At 38.5% G+C, this 15,871-nt stretch overlaps 2 protein-coding genes across 5 annotated transcripts; both read right to left on the bottom strand.

The window, feature by feature from the left end:
• Positions 1-97: 97 nt before the first annotated feature.
• Positions 98-10,876, bottom strand: LOC143864706 (chloroplast processing peptidase-like). Of its 4 annotated transcripts, XR_013241339.1 has the most exons (9): positions 9,807-10,876; positions 5,136-5,204; positions 4,791-4,859; positions 3,349-3,435; positions 2,953-3,020; positions 2,744-2,857; positions 2,004-2,050; positions 430-523; positions 104-292 (listed from the first exon to the last, which is right to left on the bottom strand). XR_013241339.1 is itself a non-coding variant. In XM_077375482.1 (8 exons), exons 2-7 carry the CDS (start codon positions 8,903-8,905, stop codon positions 2,788-2,790), a joined length of 426 nt encoding a protein of 141 aa, XP_077231597.1. In that variant the 5' UTR covers positions 8,906-9,152; positions 9,807-10,876; the 3' UTR covers positions 1,681-2,050; positions 2,744-2,787. The 4 variants fall into 4 exon arrangements, 2 of the variants coding, with proteins under 2 accessions (XP_077231597.1, XP_077231596.1); XR_013241338.1 differs by having other exon boundaries at positions 98-523; XM_077375482.1 differs by lacking the exons at positions 104-292; positions 430-523 and adding an exon at positions 8,843-9,152 and having other exon boundaries at positions 1,681-2,050.
• A 1,421-nt stretch (positions 10,877-12,297) lies between these two features.
• On the bottom strand, positions 12,298-15,282 carry LOC143864703 (pentatricopeptide repeat-containing protein CRR2, chloroplastic-like). Its single transcript, XM_077375477.1, has 2 exons — positions 13,960-15,282; positions 12,298-13,690 (listed from the first exon to the last, which is right to left on the bottom strand). The coding sequence occupies exons 1-2, from the start codon at positions 14,951-14,953 to the stop codon at positions 13,182-13,184; spliced, it is 1,503 nt and encodes a 500-aa protein (XP_077231592.1). The 5' UTR covers positions 14,954-15,282; the 3' UTR covers positions 12,298-13,181.
• Positions 15,283-15,871: the final 589 nt, after the last annotated feature.

Below are 15,871 nucleotides of genomic sequence, written 5' to 3' on the forward strand. Positions count from 1 at the left end.
TGGGGTGTGCCCATTTCCTTAAATCTTTCAGAGATTTAGGAAAGATGGTGTATTCATTGCTAATGTTTGGAAGCGTTCATTGCCTTTTTAGAGGTTGATGTATCTAGCCAGTTCATTATTATAACAAAAGCATACACATGATTCAATTACATTTCTACTTCCGAGAATTTACATACAATAAGAAAGGTTTTGTTCTCTGACTTGTTCAGATGTGGAATGACTTTTGCTTTCAGTTTTTGATTAGCAGATGCAATTGATCATTCCATTCCTCATTTTACAGACTTTAAAGTCCCTGCGAACCCCCAAAAATCAACACAAATTTTAAGGCTGCATTCAGATTGGTGGAATTAGAAATCAGAATCAGTATTCTGTTCCAATTACCTTTCAAATGGAATGGAAAAATTAATTCAATTTTTTTTTAATAACCACCTCTTGGCCGAGAAACAGATTCCAACATTCCCCCCTTTAATTCCAACCCGGTTCCATCTCCACCCCTTCATGCCATTCATTTTTTTTGTACCACCTACGGAATCAGAATAAGATACCAATTTCAGTGCCTAGTTATTGCAATCCAAATTCAGATTAGAGGTGCAAGTAGTCAACAGGGAGGAAACAAGCATTGGATTTACTTGGAACTTGCCTAGTAGAATAGCGGTAGTAGTGATTGGTTGTCAATGTAGAGTAGTAGTATGTGGTGTCGTTACCAAGAAATCCAAGCAAAATTATACCTTTTAGTGGATCTTGGCATGGATTTCATAGGGATGGGACGTTTGACATCCCCAGTAGTCTCCTGCAATGTCATGCTATATTGACAAATAAACAAGGGATCTTGCTACATGAGACCCAATTTTGTAGGGGTTTTGGGTGCCACGTCATCAAAATGCCCCATTTGGCCATTTGGTTGGCCTTTGAAAGGAGAAATCCCAGGCATTTTCAGGGACTTCGGTCAAGGTGGCAGGCCTGCCATATCCCCCAAAACTTCTTAAAAAATGGAGGAAAATGCCGAGATTTTCTACATTTAGGGCATGTTTGGCTGCCATAAATTTTGTTGTCCTGGAATATTAGCTTACCCAATGGTGAGGGAGGCTGGGACAGGAATAGATATGAATTGATTAAGGACGGTGAGAAACCTGGAAACAAAAAACACAGCCTATTTCACAATAAATTGGCGTCTACATTTGGAGAAGAGGGTGAAGCAGCTAAAAAACAAGAAAAAAAAACACAGGAAACTAGTGTCTCCAAGTGACTAGAACTACCTAAAAATCAGGAAACAAAACACTATACTCAAGATCGGATCGACCTTTTCCTGATCATTACCCACTTATCAGATGCATCACAATCGTGCCCTCTAAAATCTCTCTCTCCTCCCACTGCGCTCTCTTACCACTTGGAGACACACTGATTTATCATGAAAAACAAAATCCTGACAGCCAGACATGGCCTAGGAGGAACTAATTTATTGTGAAAAACTTTTCATGGTTCCAGACATGGCCGAAGTTTATCTTCAAAGTCCCAAGACGCAGGTCCCCAACAGTTTGCAAGTCCACACAGCCTCAAGTCCCTTGCATCTAATATTCCTCATAAAGAGGTATGCAAAGATGGAAATTTATATAAATAGTAAATAGTAATAATGCTATTTAGGCATATTAAATAAGACAAACTAAGTAACAAAAAAAATAATAAGACAAACTAACATGGTGGGACTACAATTTTCCTCACCTACATGAAGCAGCAATGGCTTCTTGGATTTCAATAGTAATAATGCAAACTACAATGTTCCTCAGCTACATGAAGCAACAATGGCTTCTTGGATTTCAAATAGGTATTATTTTCAAGTTGTAACACACCACAGGCAGGAAAATAAGGGACTATCTACAACACATCATCCACAGGACAGTAGGAAAACATAGTAAGGAGTACATATACATACACACACCAATGGTCTTGCCTGCCATTTAAGAGAACTGTACGACCACATACAAAGCAGAGAAGTGTACTACTACCTGAAGGAATCCAATGCTTTTCCAACAGCAGAAGGCAACTAAGATTCCTGCATCATATACATCACACGAAAAAAGGAAAGGTTAAACAACTCGGCATCATAAATACACACTAATCCATTATTGGCCATCCAATCACTCGGTAATAAAAGATAATTTTTTTTGAAAGTTAACAATTTTATTAAGTAGATCAGAAATAAAAACAAGAAAACGGCCGGGGGACATGGTGTCCCAAAAGCTAACATCCGCAACGAAAAACCAAAGATACAGCAGAGAGCAAAAAGCACTTCACTCCCATCAATCTTTCCCAAATCCTAGACCAGGCTTTCTGCATGCTTTTTTTTCTTTCTTTTGATGAGCAAGCTTTCTGCATGCTTTACTGTTTGGATACATGCATTTTATAATCAAGGATTTTACAAGCTAAAACCAGGATTTTGTAATCCATGATTGTAAAATCCAGGTTTTAGCTTATAAGATCAAGGTTTTAGTCTGGATTTTACAAGCCTGGATTATAAAATCCATGTATCCAAGCGGCCCCTGTTCAGAGAGAACTATCATCATCCCCTCCTTATCCACTTCTTGTTTAGCTAGCTTATCCGCATCTTCATTTGTAGAGCGACTCATGTGCTGGAATGTAGGCACAATTAACAAGACTATAATCTAGCACATGAGAAGCATCTTCCATTTTTATATTTATATTATTTTTGATTTAGTTAATAAAAATAAATGAAGAGCCCAAATACCTTCATCGCTAACCAAGAGTTCTGAAAAAACTGCCAGTTTTGAATCACTGGTAGGACGGCCTCGAACAACACATTACATATCTTCCTATAATGTTCTCAACAGGAAGAGATCCCCTGCAATCAGAAGCCAAAAAGACAGAGTTTCATCTTCAAATAAACATGAAATGATGAGTAACTAAAGATACAAAGTTTCTCTAGAGAGTACTCACCAAAAATGGGAGTCGTAGCTACTATTACGATTGTCACCCATTACGTAAACATGACCCTTTGGAACATACTGCACATCCAGTGACATGAGATGATAACAATTAGCAAATAAGGAAGAGACCAAGCAGACTGTGTACCGTCTGAGGCTCCATGATAGCTCCAAATGATATCATGAAAAGCACTCAGATGTCAACAACATGGAGCCAACCAGGCCAATTCTTTCTCTTCTTGTTCCACACTCCATCTCTCTCCCAATACCCTTCAGGAGAACTGCCTGGAACCATTCCATGGTGATGCATACTCCCAAATGTTGTTCAAGAACACGCTCTGCTGGTACATGAAAAATTTGGAAGATTTTTGTAGAAAAAAATGCAGTCAGGGTGGTAATAGAGGCACACAGTTGGAATCATTGTGTATGTTGGCGGTTCCGCAATAAAAGCTTCCATCTGAGCAACTCCATTGATGTGAAGTAATCCGTGGTGAACCTAATTGACAGTTCAAAAGGAAACATTTAGGCATAAAAAACTGAAATATAAAGACTACTACTTTAATGATTCAGTGATGTAATATGTTAAGAGATTAAAAAGAATAAATAGAAGAAAAGAAATGCTAGGGCCATGGGTTTAAAAAAATAGTCAAACAAAATAAAAGAAAAGAAAAGGAAACCCAGATGCAGAAGCAGCATGTACTTAAAACTTAAAACCTAGAAGAAGAAAGATAATTTTAGTATTACACACAGCAGTATGTTCTTTTCTTAATGGTTACACAAAGCAGTATGTTTGCAATGCTCATTGCATGTAGTACTGGCCCATTAATCATATTGCACTATATTGAATCTTCTATCATAATTCGCTATTCCTATAAGTCATTCGAACCTAGGCTCTGATACCAAATCGATGCAAACCCAGGGTTCACTGATTACTTTTCTGAAAGAGAGTCGAAGGAAAGAAAGGGGGAAAAGAGAGATGACTGGTGCTTCCTTAAAGAGGGGAGAAAAAAGAGAGATAGCCAGAGAAACTAACAGTAGATGGCTGATCTAAAGCTTCAAGAGAGCAATAAAGGGGGAGCAGAATAGAAAATAAAAGGAGGGAAGAAGAAAGAACAAGTGGACGTTGCAACTGATTTACAGAGACTCTTCAAATGATATTGCATAAATCTGAAATTCAACAACTCAATATAGCATAACCAAAGTTATGCACCACAAGGATGATCATATCCTAGTAGTAAAGTAAAATGCTTCAGAAGTTTACACCATATCCTCAATAAAACCTTAATACAAGATTTCCACTTCATTAATCTCATGACAATAATGCAAATAATGCAGTAACACATGATTTACTGCGAAAACCCTACAAAAAACCTTCTCAGGCCGGTAGTAACAAAATAATCAACCAACTAAAAGGAAAACATCCATCAACCAAAACTCTACGATGAAGCCCGATATACCAATAAATTAACAAAAACAAATGCAGAGCTGCGTTAGTTTCCAATTTTGGAAGTAAATAGACAGTTTCTTAGAAGGTTCTAGTTCATAAAATCACTTCAATGTCAACTAAAACAAAACATATAAATGCACTAACTACATCTTATAACTTTGTTGCTGAAAATTATAGGGCAAACAAGTTAGGACATTTCGACTTTAACAGGGAAAATTCTAAAGGTATTGTTCTAACTTTTCATATGCCTCGTACCCCTAGCAGGAGAAGAAAAAAATAGAATATGTAACTTTTCATGATTATGACTGTAATTGCTGCAGATATGACATTAACCAAATATCCTAAGTAAATAGCAAGAACATAAAGACAAAAGAATAAGAAAATAATTTTATCAGAAGGCATACCTCAACCAAGTCTCCAGCCTTGGCTACAATTCTTTTAATGAATACAACTTCCCTGCTGATTCCCATTTCCTATGGATTTCACAGCAAAAGGATCGGAATGGTAACATAAAGTCAATAATAAGATTAAAAGTTTGAGCATGCATAAAAACTCAGTCTCAATGTTGAACAGATTCTGGGAGAGACAACTTGGATGAGTCAATGAGAACCATAGAAAATGTCTGTAAATTCCAAAATAAAAGAAGAAAAATAGAGAACATGGAGTTTTGCATTGACCCATCCAAGTCAACTTGGCTGAGTTCCAAGTCAACCATGTGAATTTTTTAACAACGCATATACCAGCCCCACCTGTAAATTCTTGGGTGCTCTGAAAAGCACAATATCATGTACAGCAGGACTCTTAATGTAATAAGAGACCTGAAAGAAAATCGAAAATGAAATCAAGGTTTTAGAATTTGATAAAGAACAAATGCATCGGCATTGTAAAATTACATAAGCAATTAAGTTGGATCAATGACTACCAATGCAGATAGTATTTCGGTATTTCCTTTGGCAAATTAGAAGCTGCTCGCACAATTTAAGCAGTAACTATTACAGGTATAGCTTTGGAACAAGTTATACAACCACCAAAGAGATCATAGCTCCACAAAACCATCCCAAAATCAACAAAGGCGTGGTGGAATACTGATAGCTGCATATGCCCTCAGGCAGACGATCAACAGAGAGAGAGAGAGAACCCAAACTCAATATGTTTATGGTAGAATTCTGATAATGAGAAAGCAGCATGCGCCCCAAGACAGACAATCAATACCGAGAGGAGAAACAACCTTTTGTAGACAAATATAACTATAACAAAGATATCTATAAAATGTATCTGAATCATGAACTTTATATCCTCTTATGTACAAACCCCTCTAAAAGAACCATTGATTTCCAGACAATAGAAAAATAGCTCCGCCTAATGCTACCATTAACATTGCATGAAAACATCTGCAACTATGTAATTTGAGTTGAATTGCATCATCAAGACAAGAAGTCAGCTGAACATGAAATTCAGTCAAATATTGCTCCCATCATCCCCATGGTTTTAAATTTCGTCCGAAATCCGGATTTCAGTTGGGACTGAAACCGAAATCTGCCGAAATTCCAAATTTCGCGAATCCCAAATTTCGGCCAAATTTTCGGTAATTTCAGCCGAAATTTCAAAAAAATGATTTTTTTAACTTCTAAATATTATTATTCCAAATTTCGGCCATAATTTTGGTAATTTCGGCCGAAATTTGGAATTTAATAAAATAACACCTTTTTTTATTACCGGATTTCGACCGAAATTTAAATCCATGATCATCCCTAAGTGCTGATATGGTTTCATGTACATAGCAGCACCTAGGTTTGACATGTTATTCCTTTTTTTTCTCTTTTTTGAATGGGATTTGACATGTTATTCTTATGACTTACCTCCCAGAAGTATGAAATGAGAACATGTTAGCTTTTTTATGTCTTTGGAGGCCGCGTGGAGATATACAACACATTTGCATCATATGTATATGCCAAATACATCATTACTCAAGTCTGACATACAAATATCAAAACACGAGGAAATTTTGATATACTCTCACTGAGATGAAATTCTTTACCAAATTCCATATATTATAACTGCTGGGAGTTTATAGATTAACTCATTATGCAACTTCAGACAATGTCTCTTTTCTTTCTTCTAAAGATACTTCTAAGGCTTCTTTTTCTCCTATTAAGTCTAGATAATTAAGGGCAGGACCTGTACTGAAATTGAATGGTGCTATTTCACAGCCCTGAATGATCCCAACATACTTACCGAAATAAAAGGCAGAAATTCGAGCCTACTGTAAATGCTGATTAAAGAGCACCATGTGACAGCATTTATTCTACGACCCCTTCCCTATCAACCCCAACCTGAAACAACACTAACTTGTTGAGCTCCACATAAGTTGGCACAGATGACTTCATAAAAGGAATGCGAGATCATTTCTCATTACTCTCGTTTCTAATATACTGCTACAACTTATAACAACTTATTGGTGAGCTATGATTTAGCCTACACTTTGAATTTATTCTTGGCACAAGTGTCCTGCCGTGTCCAACGCGACACAAGTGTCCACACGTGTCCACACTCCTTTGGACACTTTTAAATGTACTGCTAGAAGTGTTAGACTTAATGTGGGCCTTGTGGACCTGTTTTTGTATCGTGTAAGTGTGACATTATGTTCTACTATTGAATATTGAGTTTACCTCTTTTATTAAATTTTGGGGTTTTGCCGTGTCCGACACTTGGAAGCAGGAATCTTCCCTCGGGGTGCCGCTCCCACCTCAAAACATCGATTCGGCGCTTCTTAGGAAGGAGCTTCAAGGGAGCGCAACACAAAGAGACAAGAACCGCTCTCATGACACTCCCACCTGCTTCTATTACTCCATAAGTCACACCACTAACTTCCTTGCATCAAACTTCTCCAACTCTTCAAAGAACTTCATAGGAGCAACAACAAAGGCTTGTGCATCTTCAGAAGGCGCGAGGAACAGGTGCACGTAAATGAAGATGGTGAAGATAGTTAGAAATTACTACTTTTTGATGTACTTAAATTTTGAAAGATACATATGACAATGGTTAGAAACTATTATTTTTTGATGTACTTAAATTTTGAAAGATAAAGAAATAAAATATAGCATGCACGCTCCCATGGCGCTCCCAAACTTAGACTCTTCTAGACCCCACGCTTCCCCGCACCCACTCTCGACTCCGTCCCCGTTCCCGCACCCGCTTCGTGCTTCCAACTCCGACACAACGTGTCTGTGTCGACACGCAACAGCCATGAGAAAAAATCACAAATCATAGCTAGTGGACCCGTTTTTGTATCCTGTAAGTGTGGCATTCTATTTTACTATTAAATATTGAGTTTACCTCTTTTATTATAAACTCTTCTTTAACTAATATTTGTTCTTATATCCCGTCCCCTAAACCTAAAACCCTAAACAAATTATTGTTCCAATACTATATTCACGGTATCATATTGGTCTCTCTTTCTCGTTGTATATTGGAGGCGGAAGAGAACTAGATTAAATTGATGAAGGCGTTGTTATTTGATTATTTCATGTTTGTTTTAGATTATAGTTGATTAATTCTAAGAATTATTACTTTGTTAAATGAATACCATATTTATATTGTTACAAATAATGAGTAATCAGTAGTTTTACTTTTACACGCGTGTGAGTGTCACCATTTCTAGATTTTTAGATGTTGCCATGCGAGACAATTTGTATAAGTGTGGAAACTCGACACATGAAGCCGTATCCACATATCATGATTATATATACTTTCTATTTTAGTTGTGTCCCTGTTTCTAAATTTTGAGGGTTTGCGGTGTCCGACACTACGTGTCTGTGTCAACTCGCGACGCTCATGAGAAAAATCACAAATCATAGCTGGTGAGCTATTTTGAGAAAAATCACAAGGTAGCATTTTTGTAATTTGTAAAAAAGGCTTAAAATATAACTACCTTTGAGTTGGTCTAAAAAATAAAAAAACAAAAAATGCCACAATTTGTTCCAAAAAAAAAAAACAAATTCAGCCGATAAACTTGTCACTTTGTAGGGTTTCTAGTAATAAAATTGCATCTTTGGGGGGCATATTAACTTGCAAAGTAAGAACTAGCTAGTTTGTGGAGCTCTAAAGTCCAAAACAATTGAATACTGAAAATAAACACTTCCTATGGACATCTGTATAATTATGAGACCATCCACTAGTTCATATTTCATATTTTTTTTAAATAAAATAGAGATTCCAAATTAATCTTTTGAAGGTGCTAAAGCCAAAAATGCAATTACACTTGTGAAATTTAATAATAACAACAACAAAATAATAACAAAACAAAAATGCCATACACATATTCATAGGGACATCACTTAGGTAGATCTAAACATGCTACATGGAGCACAAAACATGAAATGAAAACTTATAAGGCCATTGATGCAGGAAAAAAGTATTACCAGTAATATATTGCCAACTTAAAAGCAATTTTCACCTTAACTCCCAATTTTTCCACTTGAGCTCTCACGCAAAAATTCAGCAAAAAATTCTCCAACATAACACCAAAAAGAATGCCAATTATCAAATCCAAAAAAAAAAAAAAAATTTATTCCAATATTTTTAAAAAAGCTATTAAAATTTACGGCGAAGGGGATTAAATAGCTTTCCAACCTCATCAAACCCTAAGGCTCTGTTTTGATGCATATACCTTGTAGATTGGTGGTATAAGTAGTCAATAGGGAGGAGACAAACATTTTTAGTGTTTATGTTAATTCCACTGTGCATATGACACCACATACTGCTGTCTGAAAAACATTAAAAAGTTGTCAAAATAGAAGTGCCCTGAAAAGATGTACTTTAAATGTGGTTGTCTTACAACTCCGTAGTATATCATTTCTATATGCTAATCTTGATTTATTATCCAGTGCTTGCAGCAACACCCTTTCTGAAAGTTGGTCACAAGACTTTATTGAGTGACCCTGGTTCTGAATTTCTGTTGGTCGACCATTTTTTTTCACCAAATACTGAGGCCCTGTTTGTTTTAGATTCTGACAACCGATTGTGGAGTCCCCAACCCGATTATTGGACAGAGAATTGCACTGAATTTGAGTCCAACAAACAGTCGGGGACTCCAAAATCGGTTGTCATAACCTAATGCCCTGTTCGTTTAAGATTATGGCAACCAATGGTGAGTGCCAAACTGATTATTGTACTCAAATTTAAACGTAAATTTGAGTCCAATAATTGGTTTGGCAGTCATAATTGGTTGACAATCTTGAACGAACAGAACCTAAAACAAACAGGCCCTTATTTGGCCAACTGATTGATCCATTTCCCTTCTGTCATTATTTCTGTAAATGCATTTCTTGCTGGAAAAAAAAAATGATCCTATTTTGATAAGCTGGTCTACTCTCAAGGAGAAACCTATGACAAGAAATGAACATAAGAAAAAAAAAAACCTTTTCTGCGATGATCCGATCCCCAATGCGAAGAGTAGGATACATGGACGAGGACGGTATGAACCAGATCTCTGCTAACATTAAGCAAATCATCATCAACGCAAGAAGAGACTTAAGAGCCTCACGATTCGGCCCCCGCAGAATCGAACAACGTTTTTCCCTTTTGATGTTGCTTTGACTGGCAAAAATAACCACACGATCGAGAAGTGAAGACGAGAGAGAGTTGAGAAACTCGTTGCAGGGCATCCATCGGGAGGTGAGAAAATGACAGAAGGAAGAGAGTTTGAAGAAACTCATTGCAGAAGAGAGATCGGACAAATCAAGCTTCAAGGAGCTTGAATCGGAGGTTGAAGAAGCTCTCAAGTTTCAAAATCAGAGGAATCAAGCATCAAAGTGCTTGAATCGGATTTTGATGAAGCTCTTGGAGGAAAAACAGAGGAATTAGGGTTCAAAATCAGAGGAATGAAGGCTCAAAATGAGATAAATCAATCAAACATCCAAAATCTTGAATCGGAGGTTGACGAAGCTTTTGGAGGAAAATCGAAGGAATCAAGGATCAAAAGGCTTGAATCGGACGCTGAGGAAGCTCTTGGAGAGAAATCAGAGGAAATAAGGTTCAAAATCAGAGGAATGAAGGTTCAAAATCATATTAAAAATGAGAGGAATCGATGAATCAAGCTTCGAAGGGTTTGAATCGGACGTTGAGGATGCGGATCCGGTGAAGGCGTTGATCAGAGGAAAAGTGGAGAATGTGAATAGAGCAGTAGAGAGTGATGGTTAGGGCACTGTTTGAAGAACGGGCTCTGAGCTCGAGGAGGAGATCTGATGTGTAATTTTGCTGCTCCTCGGCAGAGGAAGGAGAAAAAGAAGGTTCGAGAATCGGAGATTGTGATTGAAGAGGAGAAGTAAAGAAGAGGAATACTAGTAAGATAATAAAGAGGAAGAGATGTTCAGGCATAATGAGAGGTTTCACCAGTTGCAGAGCAAATATCTGTTGAAAGCCATGGCTGTTTCTTCTTCTTCTTTCTGCTCCTTTTATTTTGCAGAGAGGGTTTCCTTGTTCGCTAAGATTCAATGTTCAGAACCTTCTTTTTGACTTAGGGGTATATTTGTGGGTCCTACGATCTAGAACCCTCCAAATTGTCAACTTGATACACCGGTAACCGGTTTTTATTCAACTTTTTGTACCATCGATTTTATGGCAAACATCTTACAAATGAAAGGTTTAACCGTCCAAATCATAGTTAGTAAAACTCCACCTGCAATGAGAATATGCTAAATTTCCCTTAAATTAAGGATTTGCTCACATCACTTTAATTACACAGGAAAGGAAATGAGTTGAATCAGTAGAATTCAAGTTTCAATTAGAGGGAGCTTCAATTTAAGTGATATCTCTACTAATAATCCGCATCTAATTATCTATATTAGTTTCTTATAAATTGTGGAGAGGAATTAGAGGGAGCTTCAATTTAAGTGATAACTCTATTAATAGCCCGCATCTAATTATCTGTATTAGTTTCTTATAAATTGTGGAGAGGAAGTCTAGCGTCGAGCGGTTAAAAGCCGCTTCAAGCTACTCGGGACTCTTAATGTTGCCATTAGTGCGGTTTCTTAGGAGTCGGTTTCCTATCTGGCAAACCCATGAGGCTTCTTTCAATCGGCATCAATTAACTATAACTAAGGCGTTTGTTTTAGATTATGAAAACTGATTGTGGAGTCCCCAACCTATTATTGGACCAAAAATTACACTAAATTTGAGTCCAATAATTGGTTGGGGACTCCCCAATCAGTTGTCATTATACTCATATGAGATAAACAATAAACTATTTAGTACATTAACTATTTAGTTGAAACTTGAAACCCCATCATAGAGCTAAAGGGGGAAACGAACAGGAAGTCCCTGTGATTGTGTGCACGTGAGTTTTACTTTTAAGTTTTCACTTTTAAAGTAACCAAGTTTTAGAAAAAAAATACATAATATAACTTAAGTAACTCGGGTTGGGTCGGGCCCTTAAAACCCGGCTCGACCCCAGATTCATGGGGGCTTTTGGATTGTAGACCCGGCGCGACCCGAAACCCGAGAAACATGAACACTTGAGACCTTGAGAGACGTCATTCCAGAGAGAAAGAGAGAGTATGGTGGCCGGCCATATATGCACGTGCAACCCAAAATCACTATGGGCCCACACTATTTGGGTGATCCAAACCGTTCATTTGTTGGGCCCTAATGTAGATAGGATGTGCCCCAAAGAATCTTCTCCATAGGATGATCTTAACCCTCCATTTCATGGAGTTTTAAAATTGACAGTACAATGTTGAAATCTGCACATAAGAGAGGGTTAGGATGAACGGTTTGGAGAAGATTTTTTGGGGCACACCCTAATGTAGCCCAACAAATTAACAGTTTGGATCACCCAGAGAATGCGGGCCCGGAAAGAATAAATACGCAGATCTATTTATTTTGTACTAAAAACTCAATTCCAAATCCAAATATAAAATCTGAGGTATCCAAACGGGCCCTTAAGTATTTCCATCGTATTCGGCTCATGGTGTATTTTCCATAGATACATTCCATCAACTTCCTTTCCTTAGTTTAAGGAAAATTTTCTATTACATCTATTATACAGCTGTGTGCCCAATCGGTCATCATACACATTGTTTAGCATTTAACTCTTGCGGAAATCTCTTGCATAGTTTTGATCTCCGCATGTTATTTATAACTCCATAAATGTTATTTATAAAATTTCATTTGTCCGACAACCAGCAAATTTTGCTCCCAAATTTTGAGTTGTCCATATCCGAAATTGCTTCAATGGAATGTGCCAGAAAAGAGCCATCTTTAAACCAATGATAGCTGAAGAGTGGGTGATGCATGAGGTAGAAATCACATGTTCAGACCCAAATGTAATCTGTTGAGAAAATCACACCCAAATGTAATCTGTTGAGAAAAACCACCGGGCAAACCATCGTGCACATATAAACAAAAAAGTAAAAATAAACACAAGCCCCATGATGAACATTTCACAATAGTTCTGCTAAGACAACTGGAGAGCCAACATCCTGAGCAACATGTGGTATTTGTTGCTTGAACTGTTTATAATAGCATACTGTGGAGAGACACCATGCTTGTGCATTCAATCCCTATAGAAATGGTGACATTGGTGCTTTCTGTTGATGAAAGAAAAGGCCAACTATCTCGAGGTACCGGTGTCAGCTCTATACCCCTTTTAATCTCGCTGTCAAGACCATCAAAATCATAAAGAATTGAGGTTTCAATGTGTTGTCTTTGTATTTATTTACAAGAATTAGGGGCTATCTCTTCTGTCATTCTTTTTTCCTTGATTCTTTTCCTGTTTTGTAGATAACTAAACAGAATTAGTGTAACATGGTTTCGTCCTTGATGATGTTGGTAAGCTCTATTAACCTCTTCATAATCAAATCCATCTGGGGATGGTTTCGGTCCGCTGCAACAAATGAATGGACCTTATTACTAACTTCAATCCAGCTAAACCCAGGTTCCTTTTCTACTCCCTTCTCCTTCATTGAACGCCGCAGATTGCCCACCATATCCCATCTCCCACTTGCAGCATATATGTGGGTGAGGACTACATGAGCTTCCGAATTGCGGGGCTCTACCTTAAGAAGCTGGGCCACTGCCAACTCTGCAAGCTCCTCATTACCATGGACCCGGCAAGCTCCGAGCAGCGTCTTCCATACGGAAGGACCAAGCTCGAATCTGATCCCATCAATGAACTCCTCTGCTTCGCGAAGCTGACCGGCACGTCCCAATAGATTGACAAGGCAGGAGACATGCTCCATTCCTGGCTCAATCCCATGATCTCTCTCCATGCTCCAGAACAATCCGAGCCCTTCGGACGTCATACCTGTTTAAGTATAAATGATTAAACATATAACACCAACTCTAACAGCTTAAGATTTTGGAGTAGTTGGTTGTTTCACATAGTATCTGAGTTATTGCCTTACGGCAGGTCCTGAGTTCAAAACCCAGCAACTCCTTGATATTAAAAATCCACTTGTATGGCTAGCCCAAAAAAGAGCGGCCACACGTGAGGACTGTTTTATAAATGATTAAATACATCACACCAACTCTTAACAGCTTAAGCTTTTGGAGTAATTGGTTGTTTCACAATACCAGAGTGACTACACGCAGAAAGGACTGAAAGGAAGCTGATGGAATCTGGCTTTGTGCCCCTCAAATGCATCTCTTTGAAAACTTTAAGTGCCTCTTTGCCTCTCCCTTGTTGGGAGTATCCCTTCAGAAGAGAGTTCCATGACACAATGTCTGGTTTAATTATGGCGTTAAAAACGGCCATGGCATCTTCTAAACAACCACATTCCGAGTAAAATCCGACGAGAGAATTCTGAACATGGATATCAGAAAATTGGCCGATTTTCAAAGCCAATGCCATCAAGTAAGTCCCCTGAGAGAGCCAGGCAAGTCTCCCACATAAACTGAACATCAAAGCCAAAGTGAATTGATTGGGTCTCTCCCCACCGTCCTCTCTCATCATAATCAAGAATAGTCTCAAGCACTCTTCCTCGTGGCCCGGCCACCGGGCATGCCCCGAGATCAACGCAGTCCAAGTCACCACATTCTGCCAAGTCATCGATTCGAAAACTAGCCTTGATTCTTGAACCCGGCCCCACACAGCGTAAAGGGTGATTAGAGCATTGCCTACTGAAAGATTAGACAGAATTCCAGCCTTGGTGGCATACACATGTAGCTGTTCGCCGATTGTTACTTGATTTTCCAAGCAATGGGTGGAAGAAAGTAGGCTTGAAATGGTGTAAGAGTCAGGCCCAAAGAAGCCATTATTACAATAGTCATGGAATTGCATTTTTTTAAAGTATTGGAAAGCATCTTTGTCCCTTGCGTTCTGGATGCAGCCTGCTATTATTGCGTTCCAAGATATGGTGTCTAGTGAAGATGGGTAGAGAGTCATATCGTCGAACAGTTGGAGTGCATATTTGATTGACCCGCATTTGGAGTAGGCAACTATTAGGCGGGTTGCGAGATGGAGGTTGGATAGGTTGCCTAGTTTGAGAGTGTGGGCATGGAGGGACTGTGCAAATGATGCGAAGCTTGGGCTTAGGCAGCGGCTGAGAGCTAGAGAGAGCTCACACATCCTCCTCTGTTTTAGCTTCTTTAAACTTATCCAGGTGTCACCATTGATATGAACACCCCTCTACTCATCAGTGGACCCACTTATACGATGTGTGCTGTCTTTGTTTCTCTTCTAAGTGGGTCCACTCATATGACTTGAGATGTTTTGGGTGAGCAGAGAAATGATACGGGCACGCCCATCTCACTGTAGTAACAAGACAACCAATAGCATTTTGTTTACGAACCCAACTGAAGAACGGGAGTAAAAATGTGTTATGGGTTCAGTCCTGCTACACGTTTCTTGTTACATAAGGTGGTCTACCATTACAAAAAGAGTTCGGAATAATGCCGACCCCTGTTAAAGTATAAAAGATTAAATACTGCCTTTCTCCAACAGCTTGAGCTATTGGAGAAGTTGGTAAGTTAACATGGTATCAGAGCAAATGCCTGGGTTCAAACCTCCTTGATAGCAAAATCCACATGCAATGGCTAAACCCAAAAGTGGGGCCACATGTGCCACGTGTAGGCCAACCCTAGAAAGTGGGGCCACACGTGAGGGGGAGTGTTAAAGTATAAAAGATTAAATACTGCCTTTCTCCAACAGCTTGAGCTATTGGAGAAGTTGGTAAGTTAACAACCCCTTGTGGGAAAATTCACCAGGCAAAATCCGAACTGATCGTGCATAAAGAAATAATGCAACAGTAGACAAAAACAAAAGATGCAAAACGGTTGACGGGCCCCATGTTTCACAAAATTCACTGTACGGCCCACATCATAGGATGATCCAAACTGTCCATTTTATGGGCCACAACGTAAATAGGTTGTGCCGAAAATAATCATTTCCATAGGATGATTGCAACCTGTTTCGGGTATATACGATTTTGGTTTCGTTCTCCACCAAAACCCGAAATTTCGAGTTTCAAGGGTTTCGGTTGAAATT

Source organism: Tasmannia lanceolata, unplaced genomic scaffold (assembly GCF_043159265.1).
Source record: "Tasmannia lanceolata isolate RefF3 unplaced genomic scaffold, GAP_Taslan_0.1 ptg000054l, whole genome shotgun sequence".
Taxonomy (NCBI): domain Eukaryota; kingdom Viridiplantae; phylum Streptophyta; class Magnoliopsida; order Canellales; family Winteraceae; genus Tasmannia; species Tasmannia lanceolata.

Coding starts and splice junctions, on each gene's coding strand:
- LOC143864706 (XM_077375481.1), bottom strand. CDS start 10,103: ATGAGTTTCTTCAAACTCTCTTCCTTCTGTCATTTTCTCACCTCCCGA. Junction 3,021..3,348: donor CATACACAATGATTCCAACT/GTGTGCCTCTAT, acceptor CTGGATGTGCAG/TATGTTCCAAAGGGTCATGT. Junction 2,858..2,952: donor AGCTACGACTCCCATTTTTG/GTGAGTACTCTC, acceptor TTCTGATTGCAG/GGGATCTCTTCCTGTTGAGA.
- LOC143864703 (XM_077375477.1), bottom strand. CDS start 14,953: ATGTGTGAGCTCTCTCTAGCTCTCAGCCGCTGCCTAAGCCCAAGCTTC. Junction 13,691..13,959: donor TTCTGCGTGTAGTCACTCTG/GTATTGTGAAAC, acceptor ATACTTAAACAG/GTATGACGTCCGAAGGGCTC.